General features: G+C 42.3%; 1 protein-coding gene across 8 annotated transcripts in view; it reads right to left on the bottom strand.

Annotated features, from left to right (window-relative positions):
* Nucleotides 1–957: 957 nt before the first annotated feature.
* The window catches only part of TCF7L2 (transcription factor 7 like 2), a 173,493-nt gene continuing 160,468 nt past the window's right edge, over nt 958–13,982 (bottom strand). For 2 of the 8 annotated variants that reach the window (XM_053949135.1, XM_053949134.1), the window contains exons 11-14: nt 10,701–10,749; nt 10,099–10,149; nt 8,862–8,934; nt 958–3,239 (exon numbers count right to left, since the gene is read on the bottom strand). In XM_053949135.1, coding sequence (XP_053805110.1) covers nt 2,810–3,239; nt 8,862–8,934; nt 10,099–10,149; nt 10,701–10,749 — 603 coding nt within the window. In that variant the 3' untranslated portion in view covers nt 958–2,809. Of the gene's footprint in view, nt 3,240–8,153; nt 8,259–8,861; nt 8,935–10,098; nt 10,150–10,700; nt 10,750–13,982 lie in introns of those variants that run through there. The other 6 variants (XM_053949138.1, XM_053949137.1, XM_053949133.1 and 3 more) reach the window with 5 other exon arrangements.

A 13,982-nucleotide genomic window follows, 5' to 3' on the forward strand; every position in this document is an offset into this window, starting at 1 on the left:
GCAGGTTTTATTGGACCCCACAGGAAGGGACAGTACCATCCTAGAAAAGAACAGGCTGTTCCCAGGTCTCTGCAGAACTCTCACCCTTCCTGTAGAGCCTGCCAAGACCAACCAAACAGAAGTGCAGTACCTGAGCAATGCACCTGCACAACAGCAGGGAACAAAGCTGCTTCAACACCTTTACACTACATTCTCCTCAAGTGCCACTGTAGGAATTACCATGACTGACATTTTCCAAGATGACTGGCCCACTGGTGACATCCACTTTAGATAGAATCCTGGAAATTACGAAGTTTAAATCTCTACTTGTTAAAAAAAAACCCAAACAAATCAACAACATAATAAGAATCTTTGTATATAAATTCCCTTTCATCCTGCAGCATCTGCAAGCATTGCTGTCAGGCGAATGCTGGACTCTCAGAACCAAGAGCAGGCTGTGCTGCAAGGGCTCATTGCACTAAAAAAAACCCTCAAATATATGCAAAACTGGACTCAAATGTGTCCAGGAGATAAAGCCTAAGGCCAGAAGAAGGACATTACTAATTAGGGCTATTTGGGCTCTCCTGTGACCTTTATAGTGCATCAGCTCTATGTTGTGAGATCACCAGGTTAAACAGAAATACATTAAAATTAAAGGTATCACCAGCCCTGGTCTCCCATCCACCAGTCAGGCTCACTTCACATGGAAGGACATTCCCTTAGCTCACATGCTGTCTTCTGCCAAATCACGAGCCATTTGCTTTAAATAAAAAGGATCTTTAACCACTGCTACTCATGTGAAAGTGCACTGAGCAGGGAGAAGGCCAGTGCAAATGCAAATCGGGATTTCTCACAACGAGAGCTGGCTGCAATTTGCCACAATTTTCATCCTTTTTTCCTGAGGAAGTTTTCCAGTCAGCCTGCAAATCTTTCCAGCCAGATAAAATGCAGTCAATGCATAAATGAGTTGACAAGTCATTCTCTGCACATACTAAGTTGCTTTTATTAATCCAGAACTGCATGCTACAGATACTGTACAGCATGAACATTTATTCATTACAAAAAATGGCTTCCAAACCATTAAAAATGAAAATCGGAATAAGAGCATAAAACGGAACAGTAACATCACAACTGTTAGGAAACATTCAAAGTATTCACAAAAAATGTTATAGTTAGCATCTTAATAAACCAGAGAAAAATCTGAGACAGTTTTACAATCGCTTCATGTCAACTACAATGGCACTGAATGAACAGATGAACAATTTTTCAGCTTTATACAGCGTTTTTTGCAACATCAACATGCCTAGGTTTTTTTTTTTTGTTTTAAGTTTGCTACCTACCTGTATGTAGTAAGTGTACATAAAAGTGGCAGTCTGATTTTCCTTTTATGAATAATCTAATATACAGAATTTGGCCCTTAAGGGTTTATACCTCTTCATTTTAAATGCTTTCCGGACAATCTGCTACCAAACACGTCTGTTATAGGTGACATTAAAACTACATACATATCTACCTATGTAACATCACAGCAAAACATGATGAACAAAAAAATTACAGCATTAAAAAAAATAATAAAGTCGTCGGGAGAAAGTTAAAAGTCACTGAGAATTTTGGCACATAAAAATTTTGCACACAGCCTACAGTCCTAATGTCGCAGGGGATTCAGCTGCAGTTCTGAACGGGAGACACTTGGACCTTGCTATTTTTCAAACAGCATTGCTAAAAATTCCCTTGCTAAATTTTCAAGTCTTTTCGAGTGTAATGGCTTTTAAAGCAATTTTATTCTTTACACTATTGATCCTTGAAAAAATGCATCTGCGAATGTCCATTTGGTGGCAACCGTTTATCATATAGCAAAAAAAAAAAAAAAAAAAAAAAAAAAATCATGAAAACAAATCAAAAACAAAATCCCGGAAAAAATATATATATACACATTTATATATAAACTTAAAAACCTTGTACAAATGAGTTGTTATATATAAGATGCTTACACTAAAGGAAAAAAAAAACCCTTTATACAATGTTTCAAGGAAAAATAAAAGAAGAAAAAAACATTTAAAAAGGGACAACATACAGATACAACAAGCAATTTCTAAAGCAATAAATACTACTGGTCCAATAGCGTTGTGATACTTTTAATTGTTGAGTAGCGTCCCCTCCCCCAAAAAGAACAACACCATGGAACAAGGTATATTAACACATTTTTTAACCCTTTGTTTCTGTACATTTAAACAATAACAAGTAACATCACAATAAAGGTTGTTTCACACAAGGAAGGAAAAAAAAAAAAAAGAAGTAGTAGCGGCACCGCATTCGTTGTGCCCTTAAAGGTTTAAAAACCAGATGTAAAATGATTGGTTCGCAAGCTCGTATTTAATACAAATAATAAAGAACCAATGCCTCTGGCAAGGGCTGCTTCAAAATTGCTTCTTTTTTTTTTAATTTTTAAAATCAGTCTTTAAAACTAAGCTATTGGAACTACATAACAATTATGTATATATATATATTTTTTAAACGCTACAAAGACTTTAAACAGCTGTTGATAAAAATTTTGGCAGAATCATGAGGCTTTTCTCATCTACATATTTAAAAAGGAGAAATTGAAATAAGAATGGGTCAAATATTGACCAATGAACTCGATAAAACATCAACTAATGTAGCCACATGGCACAAATTAAAAATGAAACCGAGAAACGACGACAAACAGCGGACGACAACAAGGAGAAGAAAACAAAAAAATAAAGAAAAAAAAAACCAAAAACAAAAACCCCAAATACCAACAGAATTCAATCCCCCCGAAAGGAAACCGAAAGGGCTAACGAGGCTAAAGCTATTCTAAGGACTTCGTTACAAGGGAGAGCGGCTGGGGCTGTGTCCCCGGCAGCGAGCTGTGGGAATGCAAGGAGGACGTCGAGGGCTGTGCGAGGGATGCGGCGGCGGCCGGCGGGAGGGCGGCCGGCGGGTGGTCCAGGGCCCCGTTGGGGCAGCTGGCGGCGGGCAGGGCGCCGGGCTTGCTCGCGGCGCTCTCAGCGAGCACGAGCGAGGATGGCGGCGGCATCATCACCAGGTGCGCCAGCGGGTCGGGCTTCAATGAGAGCGAGAGGGGTTGCGTTTGTTCAGTCTGTGGTTTCGAGTCTCTGGAGGGGGAGGCGAGCATGGCGGGGGAGGACGGAGGAGAGTCTAGTAAGCTTCCATCTGAAGAGGGTGGGCTGACGCAGCTGCCTTCACCTTGTATGTAGCGAACGCACTTTTTTTTTCTCCTAGAAACAGGGAGAGAGTTATCCATGAATAAAGGGCAGAGACGCTGATGGAGACAGTCATCTACAGCAAAGAGCCATCAGTCAGCTACTCTGGGCTCTGCATGGGTGGCATCCTGGCCCACGTGCCATCCTGGGGGTCTGGCAGGGTGTCCTCGGCACCAAACCCGCTCGGGAACCTCCCCTCAGCTAACAGATTTGGAAAGGATTCACCACTTAATTGTCTCTTCATCCCCCTCCTCTTCAGGCTACCTCCTTTCCTTATTTTCATAATCAGAAAACCAGATAAATGGGTTTTGGAGCCCACTGTTCTAATCTACAAACTTTCCTCCATGGAAAAAAAAATTAAAAAGTAATTTAATCCTCCTAAAATAAAAACCCTGGATAGCTGATGGTATCTCAAGATGTCCCATAACACTGTCCAACTCAATGGGGCTATAGCTACACCTGTGTCACCTGTGGTCTCATACGATGCCCTGCCCTTGGGAGGCAAGAACGGCTGCAAACTACTGCTCATTGCTTTCTCCTCTGTTAAGAACCACACCAAATCCAGAAATGTCAGTCAGACAGAAGGGGTATATAACAGAGAGAACAAGAGAGAGGGGAAATAAAAACAAAACGAACAAACAAAGCGAACAGAAGAAAAAAAACAGGAAAAGAACAGGAATACAGAGCATGATCCAAAATAACAAGAATAACTGGTTGTATGGCCTGCAGGTTGTGGCTTTAAATCGACTCAGTTTTACTTTTTGTTTTAGGGGAGAGTGGTAGATTTGGGAAGCTGCTTGTCTGTGTTTTGGGGATTTTCCTCTGAGAGGCCATCCATGTAACTCCAGAGTGGGATCCAGTTTCAGTAGGTGAAGAGCACGACGACAGGTACAAAGGTGAGGAGCAACATGGATCTTAATTTCACACCAGGGCATATGAGAGTCTCGCAAGAGCCGCTCATCTTCAAACAAATAAGTGACCCGACAGAGATCTTTTCTCCTCCCTCTGTCCACTGGATAATGTAAAGGAGCAATGAAAACAGATGACAGTTTCACACTTTCTCTTGCCAAGTATGTGCAAGACAATTCTAGCAGTAGGACAGAAATAATGAGGCAAACAACCACAGCATCTGGCCGAATGATGTCCAGTGGCCACCTTGACCCTAAGCATGCTGGCTCTTCTGCCCTCCGATCCACAATCACACTTCCATGGGAAGTGCTGAAGTGCTGTCACACAGCCCAAGGCTGAGGACAAAGTCTGTCTACACCAGCTCTGCCACAAGAACTTGGGATGCTCAGCTAAGCTGCACAGAGCCACCAACGTGAAGGAGGAGGTTGCTCTCCCTCTCCAGTGGATAGATCACCTCAGCTCTGCAACTCCATCAGAGGGAGTGCTGAGCATGGCACAGCAGCTGAGTGTCACCAGGAGACATTCCCCACGCCAGGAGGTGCCCCAGCTCCTCTGCTGGTCACCAGTGTTCTCCCCTAGGTATGGCAGTTGACTAGGTTAAACCAAGCTCCACCCTCGAGGCAATGAGGACAGATGCTTCTCATTTGCAAAGGAGACCATACTACCTTGATCCTGGAGTTAAAAACTATCATCTTCCATAGCCAGGAAGGGAACAACAAACCAGTACCCCATATTTCACCAGCTTCAGTGAGGGACCAGTGCTGTGACACCCCTTCCTCCAGAGACTCAGGTCTGCTCTCAGAGTGCCATGTGCCACATGGTAACGTAAGGGGTTAGGGCTATTAGAGTTTTAACCATGTTAGCCTGCAGATCAATACATGCTAAAAAACTAAAGACAACCATGCAACTTAAATGTTAAAAAGAAAGAAAGAAAGAAAGAAGACAGCAAGTGAAGGCTGTAAACCATGCTTTATTAGAGCAACGTTAAAAGACAGAAAAAAATTAATTTGGTGGGCTCAAAACAGACCTTGTTAATTCTTCTACAATCAAGAAACAACACTGGAGATCTCTGCCTCTTGGCTAAGGACAGTTTTGCTGTTCTCTCTCTCCTCTCCTCTCCTCTCCTCTCCTCTCTCACCACTTCTTACTTCAGCTGTGCAGCACTACCAGGGCCACAGCTCCTGTTTGGACCTTCTGTACAGCTCCAGTGGCAAAGCAGGACAGTTAAGCTCCACAAAGCTCACCAATATTACTTGTGTGGAAAGATGGGTTCTTACAATCTGTAGACTGCAGGACTCCCTCTCCATCCCCAAATTAAAATTACTTGCAAGCACAGACCCAAGCTCTGCCTGCCTCATTGATGGGGGTCCAAAACTCCTTTAACTGGACTGCTCTGTACCTACAGGGCAGTAAATTATTTAATTGGAGGCAGTTTGAATCTAGTATGCCAGCATTTCAAATTTATTTTTTAATATTATTTAAGTTCTGTGGCCAGAAAGAAAGAGCTTCCATGGCAAAGCAGCTTTAAACCAGGTTTACCCGACTTTCTGACACTGCAGAGTTAACAACCTTTTAAAAACCAAACCCACTGCTTTGCTACCTGAAGTAATTTTACTTTGACTAGGATTAAGGGAGCATATTGCTTCTTTTGCTGAACTCTTTAATAGAGTGGCCACTTGTAGTCTGAAAAAAATATTTACTTAAGTCATGATGGCTCAAAGGGGGAGATATTTCTGCAATCTGTGCCAATCACACCATGGTTACCTGTGGTCATGAACTTGTCAGGGTTAAGTGGGACAAAAGGCCCAGAGGGCAAACCCCCAAAGCACACAAGTCTAATTTTAGCAGACTTGAAGACCATCAGGCAGCTCTGGCGAGGGGGAATAAGTAAAAATCTAAGGAACTACTTGTGCCTCAGTTTTGCTCTGCTAAAGGCTGGAACAAAAATACTACATATTCCCCCCTCAGAAGCACTACAGAGGATTATTCACTCATGCATTGCTCTGAAAGTGTTAACTCGCTACATCAGTAGAGCAAATGCCAACAGACCTGAGCCCACTTTTGCTGCTCCTCAAACTAGCCCTGGAGCAGCACCAGGAAACCTGTAATGCTGCAATTGCCATGAGTGAAAGCCACAGAAGATTGCAAGGGTTTATTTAGTTGCTGTGGGCAAAGATGTCTCAGTTTTTACCACAGTAGCAAACTGCACATCTTTAGCACCTACCTAAGGTATGCTACAAAATGCTACCATGCTAGCAAATGCAATGTTATGATGGTTAGGACCAGAACTAGGAGAGAAACGCTCTAATACCTAGTGGTAAAATGCCTCCATGCATTAAAAAACAAAACAAGAACCCAAACCAAAATAAAAAGAAAAGCAGCTGTCTCTGAATCAGTAAGTCCAGAACTATCAGTTATACCACTAAAGTTGTCCCTGATGCACTGAAAAGAATTCTGATGAAAATCTGGTTTAAGAGAGGGTTTATGCTTCACATGTAACCTAAGCACTGTACAGACCAAATAAAAAGTTTCCTTGCTGATAAAATGTAGTTTTAAAAGTATGTTGCTTACTTAAGCAGCCAGGAAAAGATAAAGCAACACAAACATGATGTGCCCCCAGTTCTGGTACTTGGCATGCAGAGCCTGACATGTTTCACGTACTCTATCTCTAGACTACACAAATATCTGCTGATAGTGTGCAGCAAAGTAACCACAGAACAGAGCCTAACTAAACACAGCACTGCAGTCCTTGGCTAGCATGAGACTCGAGCCTCCTGACACCGTGAAGTAGCTACTCAGCTCTTCTGGACTGAACCCTTCTCCCTTCCAGCACTACGAAACTGCTGCTTTCCCAGCTTGTTTAACACATGCCCTGCTACTGATACCTAATCCCCAACACCCCATACTACCGTGCCTCAAATGGGACAAGACACAACCTGCAGAAGGCATTTCTGGTGCCTCCTCTGGTACACTGACACACACCACCACCCTCAATCCGAGGTTCCTGGACACTAAGCACAGACAAGACTGCGTGCATACACAAAATACGATGGGACGTCTGAGCTACGTTCTAAATGAGATGGAGCACATGGGACTGGCATGAGTAAGAGGGGAAAATGTGGGAGAGGAATCACTACACACAGAGTGTGGTTTGGGTTGAAATACCTACCATCATAATATTCCAAATTCAAAGACTGCTTGTATCAGAATAAAGAAACAACAAATTTAACCAAATGCGATCATATAAGGAAAAAGGAATGAGAAAAGAACTACTCGGTATCCCTCCACCAAGAAAGAAGTACGTACTGAGTTACACATGGAATTAAACTTCAGTAGAACATGGGCTGCCGGAATTTGGGCTCTCTGATGTCTTTCATCTCCTTTTAATGCTGGAAACTGTGCTACTAAAGTTGTAATTAGTTTTGTCTAGAGCTCAGATGTTTACAGCTCACTTGTTGGGATAAGATTTAAGAAAAAATATATTTTTGGGATTAGGAAAAAATATTTCAGATAATTAAAAAAAAATTATATCTACATAAACCTTACAGAGGTATAGTAGCCAACAGGTAGCTGTTTTAATTTTTCAGATAATACCAAAAGAATGAATACAATATAAGCTGTAAACACTGGCTTTTACATCTCTAATAATGAGAAAAACACTAGTACTGCAGATCCCAGAACCTTTTTGAAAAGCCTTTGCAGGCAGGGGATATAGACCCAAATGAAAGACAAAATATAAATGTCCAGCTAAACATTAATTTTGCTGACACTCTGGAAAAAATAAAAAAATGCCAAAAAATTGCCAGCTTTAAGGACTTTGAATTTTCTTGTTCCCAGTTCTACCACCAGGGAGAGGTTATTGGTAAAGAAAGAGAGAAAATGGCATTAAATTAGCAAGAAATTCCAAAGATCAAAGATTATTAGCAATTGATGCTGTGGAAGAGAGAAAGGTGGGGAGTGGGGAAAAAAGATTAAAAAAATAAAATCACACAAATGCACTAAGAGGACAGATTGCTTTTATTTCCCCAAAGGCCTAATGGGTAGTTTTATACCTGCATGGTTTGCACCATAAACTCTGTCGGTCAAGCCCGAACAATGCCCGACACTTCTTTGGAGTATTTGCATCTGTTAGCATAAGGTAAACACAAAAAATACAACACAATGGTGGATAGAGCTCATTTGGTCTGCGTCATCTCAGCTACAGCTACGTTCAGCTTTCAGTCACCTCCGTTTTATTTGGTAATCTCCCCTCATACCAAGGGCAGGAAGGAAAACGGGACTTTCACAATGAGCCAAAGGAAAACCAAAAAAAAAAGTCTCCGACACGGCCACGAGCCTGTGTGGTGTCGGTACCGCACTCAGTGCCGCGCTATCAAGGGCTTTGGGAGCGACTGTCCTTGGGTGGAGGCTTGGAAGGCAGGAGCGTGGTTGAGCCACGGATCAGATGGGCTTAAGGTTGATGCTGTTTTACAGTGGGTTTTTGGCTAGCAGCAGCAAAGAGGAAGGCAAAAAAAAAAAACAAAACAACCAACCAACCAACAAAGAAAAAAAAAAAAAAAAGGCAAATCCCTTTCGGAGAGATGATTACTGATGGCAGTGTCCCACTCCCTTGTGTCTTCCAGATCACAACACAGAGCTACAAAGCAACAAGGCAGGAAAAAAAAGGGGAAAGTACCAAATAAACCAGCTGCAAATCAGCCATAGCGAGTCTGGGAAAACTATACACACCTGCAGGGGCCGCACCAGTTATTCTGTTGATCAAGGCCAAAGCGCGCTCGGCATTTCTTAGGAGCGCTCAGGTCTGAATGAGTTCAAGAAAAGCGAGCAGAAAAGGGAGAGAGGAAAAAAAGAAAAGGGGAGAGGGGGGAGTGAGAGAGAGAGAGAGAGAGAGAGAGGAAGAGGGAAAAGGGGAGAAAAAAGAGAAAGGTAAAAATAAGGAAAAAATAAAAATAAAAAAGGGAATAAAAATCAATGTCCTCGTTATTAATTGCAAATATTGACTTTTGATTTAAAAGTTAAAAAAAAGTGATAATTACATTTTTATTCAACTCTTGAGATTAGCTGTTGCAATTAAAGCTGCAGTATCCCTTTATAAAGGACTGTTTGTTTCCCTTTTAAGAGAGCAGGTAGAGGAAAGTCTTTGTGGTTGGTCTAGCAGGATGTTTCAGGCAAGATTGATTTGGGCTGGGGTTTCTTTTTTTTTTTTTTTTTTTTTAAGAGGGGGGGAAAAAGGAAGAAAAGAAGCTGAGTATGGAAGTTAGATCCTGAACATGCTTTTTTCTTCAACTCATACAAAATAAGAGAAAAAAAAAAAACAAACCAAAAAAAAAAGAAATTATATCTCCTGGGATAATGCAGCTTTTGGAATAACATTCAATTTACTTGTTTTCATTAATTTGTATTTAAAAGAATGGATAAGAATAAGCAGATTGCGGAATGAGTATGTTAGGATCAGCCAGAAAATAAAACGTAAAGCATGGCAAGGTGCTGAGTTAGTACAGCTAGTGAATTGCAATAATAGGCTTGAGCAGAAAGGAAAAAAAAAAGATCCAAAACTAAAATAATAATAAAAAATGCGTATGCATGCTAATGTGAGAAGACTTAGTGGGAGCCATGAAAAATGCCATTAGATTAAGGAGGTTCATTACTGACTTGCTTCCATTCTTTATCAGTCTCTTTAAAGAAATACTGCATATTCAATTTGCACAGTTAGTACAACTCTTGCGTTATTTTAACTGTATTACTGTTTTAATAGCAATTGTTACAAAAACAAAAAACAAAATTAAAAAATACTATCAAACATAATAGATATAAAGATATATAGATAATAAATACTATCAAAACGTGTGGATGGTATTTTTTTCTTAATGTCATAAGTGTTTAATGTTAAAATCTATAATGGCAGGAAAAAAAATTAAAAAGCAGTTTATAAACTATTTTAAATGACTCAAAATGACGTTAGCACCTGTAATCGGAGGAAGTGAAAGGCAAGGATTTAGGAAACATTCGCTGTGTTCTGAAAAAAAAGAACAAATTATACAAAGGCTTCAAAAAAACTAAGTTAGGGCTTCTTCAAGATCGACTATGAGATTGCCTATGCAGTATTTCTAATTTCCTATATAGAATGGCAAACCTCCTTAATTTAAGATGGGTGCGATTTACCACTGTAAGGCATGCATCAGGACATCCAGGGACAGCCCAAATTAACAGCACACGCACACGGACACGCACACAGGCCCGCGGATGCGCGGAGGAAGCGGGCGGCTGGATAAACGATGGCATAGGCATTACAGCTACGGCTCTGCAGTTACAGGCTCAGCAACTACACGGACAAACTCACTAGTGCCACACGAGGAGGCTCTGACATGCAATGGCTGGGTTACTAGTTTTAAAAGGGCGGTAACGCGTGAATTATTGGTGTGCATTTAAAAAAAAACAGCTGTCTAGCATAGGGACTGGCTCCCCTGAGGCCAGGAGACCTGTGCCCACCTCCCCCGTACCTACAAGGGTCACACCAGGACTGCCACACTTCCACTAAGCAAGAGGTTTAGACTTGACTTTACTTACCATTGGTCTCTCCTGGCTGCTTATCCCTTTTCCTCTTCTTCTTCTTTCCCTGCAGAAAACATACAGAAACAAGAAGGATTAGAATAAAACCCCAAACAAGCATCTTTGCAAGAGAGCACCAAGCAATGAGGCTGCAGCTGGAGCAGGAAGCTCCCAAGGGGGGACACCGAAGTGTGACATTGGCTCACCCCCAGTGCAGGGAACTTTGGAGGGCCCCAGAGAGATGCTGCATCCCAGGACTGACTCTGCCTCCCCACCCTGTGACTTTTCAGACAGCCTCACTGCTGCCCACCCAGTGCCAACACCCGCCAAGGCCATGGGCAGCTGGCGGGGGGCAGAAGGACTTGCAAGATGCTGCTTTTGAGCTAAGATCCTCATGTAGCCAAAAATACCTGACGTTTACACTCCTGCATGCAGAAGTTTCAAGAATCATTTGTGGTCATGTATTGGTGCGTCAGGGAGGGAAAGGAGAGGGAGAATAGAGAGGGGAGAGTGAGGTCAGTCTGAGCCCCTGGAGTTCCTCAGCACCAAACCCCAAGCATTCAGACAGACAAGGAAGCCCACAGTAACAAGTGACTCCTAACCCGCAGTTTTATAGTTCCACTGAAACCTAGAAAAAACAATGCCAGGACAAGAAAGAAAAATCCAGACATAGCCAAGACCCTTCCCACATTTTGCTCTATCACAAGGAAACAACAGTAATATTTTGCTAAACTCTATCCCTTTCCCAAATGCTGTACCACAAGATGATGAAATTTGTTACAGTTTTTGACTAGAGGGAGAAAAGCCCATTCTGTTTCCCTCCAACAGTGTGGGAGAGGACAGCTGGGAGGCCAGCTTCTGTGGAAAAACAGTAATTGCTTTCCAATAGAAAAAATATGAAGTAATAAGTATAGCTCAAAAGAGAAAAGCTATTTTTTAAGAAAACTCCTCTAACACTGAGGTACAGGGTTTGCAGAGAAGTACAACAAGGCCAGTGTAGGCAGAGTAATTTCATTTTCACAGTGAAATTTTCATTTCACACTCTCCAAATGCTAAAAGCAACAACTTTTGGGCCAGCAATGTCAGCTGTGAACAGCACAAGAATTCCTGGCTTTTGAAGACATGGTAGCAAGCGCAGCTGGTGAGAAGGCCTCAGAGCTGCAGTCCCTTGTGGTCAAGAGGCAACAAACATGTCTTGGAAGAAGGAATCTCACAGAGCTTTTGAAGGGTTGGATGTATCTGGGAAAGCCAAGAGGTTCTCCCACACAGTAGGCATCTTTCTCAGTAGATGGATTCCAGATACACGGCTGAGTTTCAGCATGGCACATCCACACTTGGGATGCTCCCTATGACATGTTTCCTGGAATGCATTTGTAAAAAATTCCCCCAACATGAATGTAGGACATGGATCAGTCGTTGTTCTGTTTCTCCTCCACAAAGCTGGCCTTGTGGCATGGGGTTTCTGCACTCATTCCCCCTTGCTTGCTTGGGGTTGTAACCTGCCATCCTGTTGTCCAGGCTGTTCCAGGCTTATGAGATCCTTCTGGAGATGCAAAAAGCAGTGTGAACTGTCCATCTCAAAGGAACTTTAAACAACAGGCACATAATCCTGCAGCCTCGATGCTGATGGCAAATAATCTCGGACACCTCTGAAGTAATTTTTTGGGATATGGAAGTTGTCAATTGCTAGAGCAGCCATCAGTCTAACATGACAGGCAGATAAGGCAGACAAGCATTGCTCCTAAAGCTCCCTGAGAACACAACAGGGAAGAGCACGGTATCTTGAAATCCACGTATCACATAAAGATGCAAGAGGCTCAGACTCTGCTCCATCTATATTGATCTAGATTGACAGTAACTCTGCAAAAATCAGTGGATTTTTTCCAGCTTTCAACAACGTAACCAAAACCAGACAATTGCCTCAAGATCATAGGCCTGACTTTTATTTAATCTCAAGGAAGCCACTGGCATAATTAACAGACTGCATCTGTGGCAAATTTGCTTAATTTTTGCAGTACATTTGGGAATTCAAGAGCTATTTCAATTTGAGACCTTATAACTTCTTCACTCGAGGGTCAGCCAGAACAAAAGTCAGGAGTCACCTGCCTTTCACAAGCTCTTCAAGCCAGGTATTAAAGTACTGTAAGGCCTTTCGGGAGCAATCTGTTAAAAACAGCTGATCTACAGAAATGTCAGCCAGGGACCAGAAATTTCTTGTTCTTTGTCAACACAAGCTTTTAAAACTCTTCCTAATAAAGAATGGACAGATGTCACATTAACTTCTTCACACCCTTTTCAAAGCATCAGGGAGAAGAATAATCTGGTCTGGGTTACAAGAGGATATTAGACTATGTAGCTAAATTAATTTATGGACTTAAGGAAAGAACTGTGGCAGCAGTTTTTCAAGTGCTTTGCAGAAGACACCATTTTTTCTTTGCCTAAGATTGTTCTCCCAAGACTTGAGCAGATTTTAACATTTTCTGTCATCATACTATACAAATTTTTATGCTGTGAGTAAATATTTATGTAAATACCTGCTAACCATTTTGGTAGCTCCCTCTGCGGAGCCAAACCAACATGGGTTTTGATAGGTCTGCAGAGTTCTTTGGTAGTAATTTCTAGACAAGCAGTGGGTGAGGTGACTAGACCCTTACATACTTCTGAGTCCAGCACTCAGCACTGCTAAACATCTCATATTAGATCTCGGGAAGAGCCAATGTGCCTTGTGACACCAACAAGCAACGAGGCTGAAAGCTGCATTTCCTGAAAGCACCGCTCCTGTCTCTGAAGACTTGGGCTGTAGCTGGCCTTATCCTTGAGCCTGATGTGAGGTGCTTAACAATTTAACCACTTCAAGCAGCCCAAAGTCGCTCCCCTGCTAGATGTGTGAAAGGCTCAAGACCCTACAAACGGCTGAGGGAGGAGGGGCACACAGGAGAGCTGTGACTGGACCAGGAGAGGAGACATAAATAAATCCTGCAGATGATGCAAAGGTACCACGCTCTCCTCAGGCAGGAAGGTTCCCCCTGAAGGTCACCTGGGGGTACAGCATCAAGCCGCTGGGAAAGCACCAGCTTTCTCATCCTATCCTTTTTAGCTTGAGAAGAAAGGGTTTCTCAGTGTTCACACAGTGAGGACAAAAGTAAAAGGTCCTAAACACTGAGGCTTTGTACATGCCCATCTGTCGGTGGCACAGTCACTGTGCAGAATGAGCATTCCAGAAACCTCAGTCGAGCCCAGACTCCCTTTTGAACACCCAAGACGACGATACTGCACAGTGCTGAGGAACTACCTCGAGCC

Source organism: Vidua chalybeata, chromosome 8 (genome assembly GCF_026979565.1).
Source record: "Vidua chalybeata isolate OUT-0048 chromosome 8, bVidCha1 merged haplotype, whole genome shotgun sequence".
In the NCBI taxonomy this organism is placed as follows: Eukaryota; Metazoa; Chordata; class Aves; order Passeriformes; family Viduidae; genus Vidua; species Vidua chalybeata.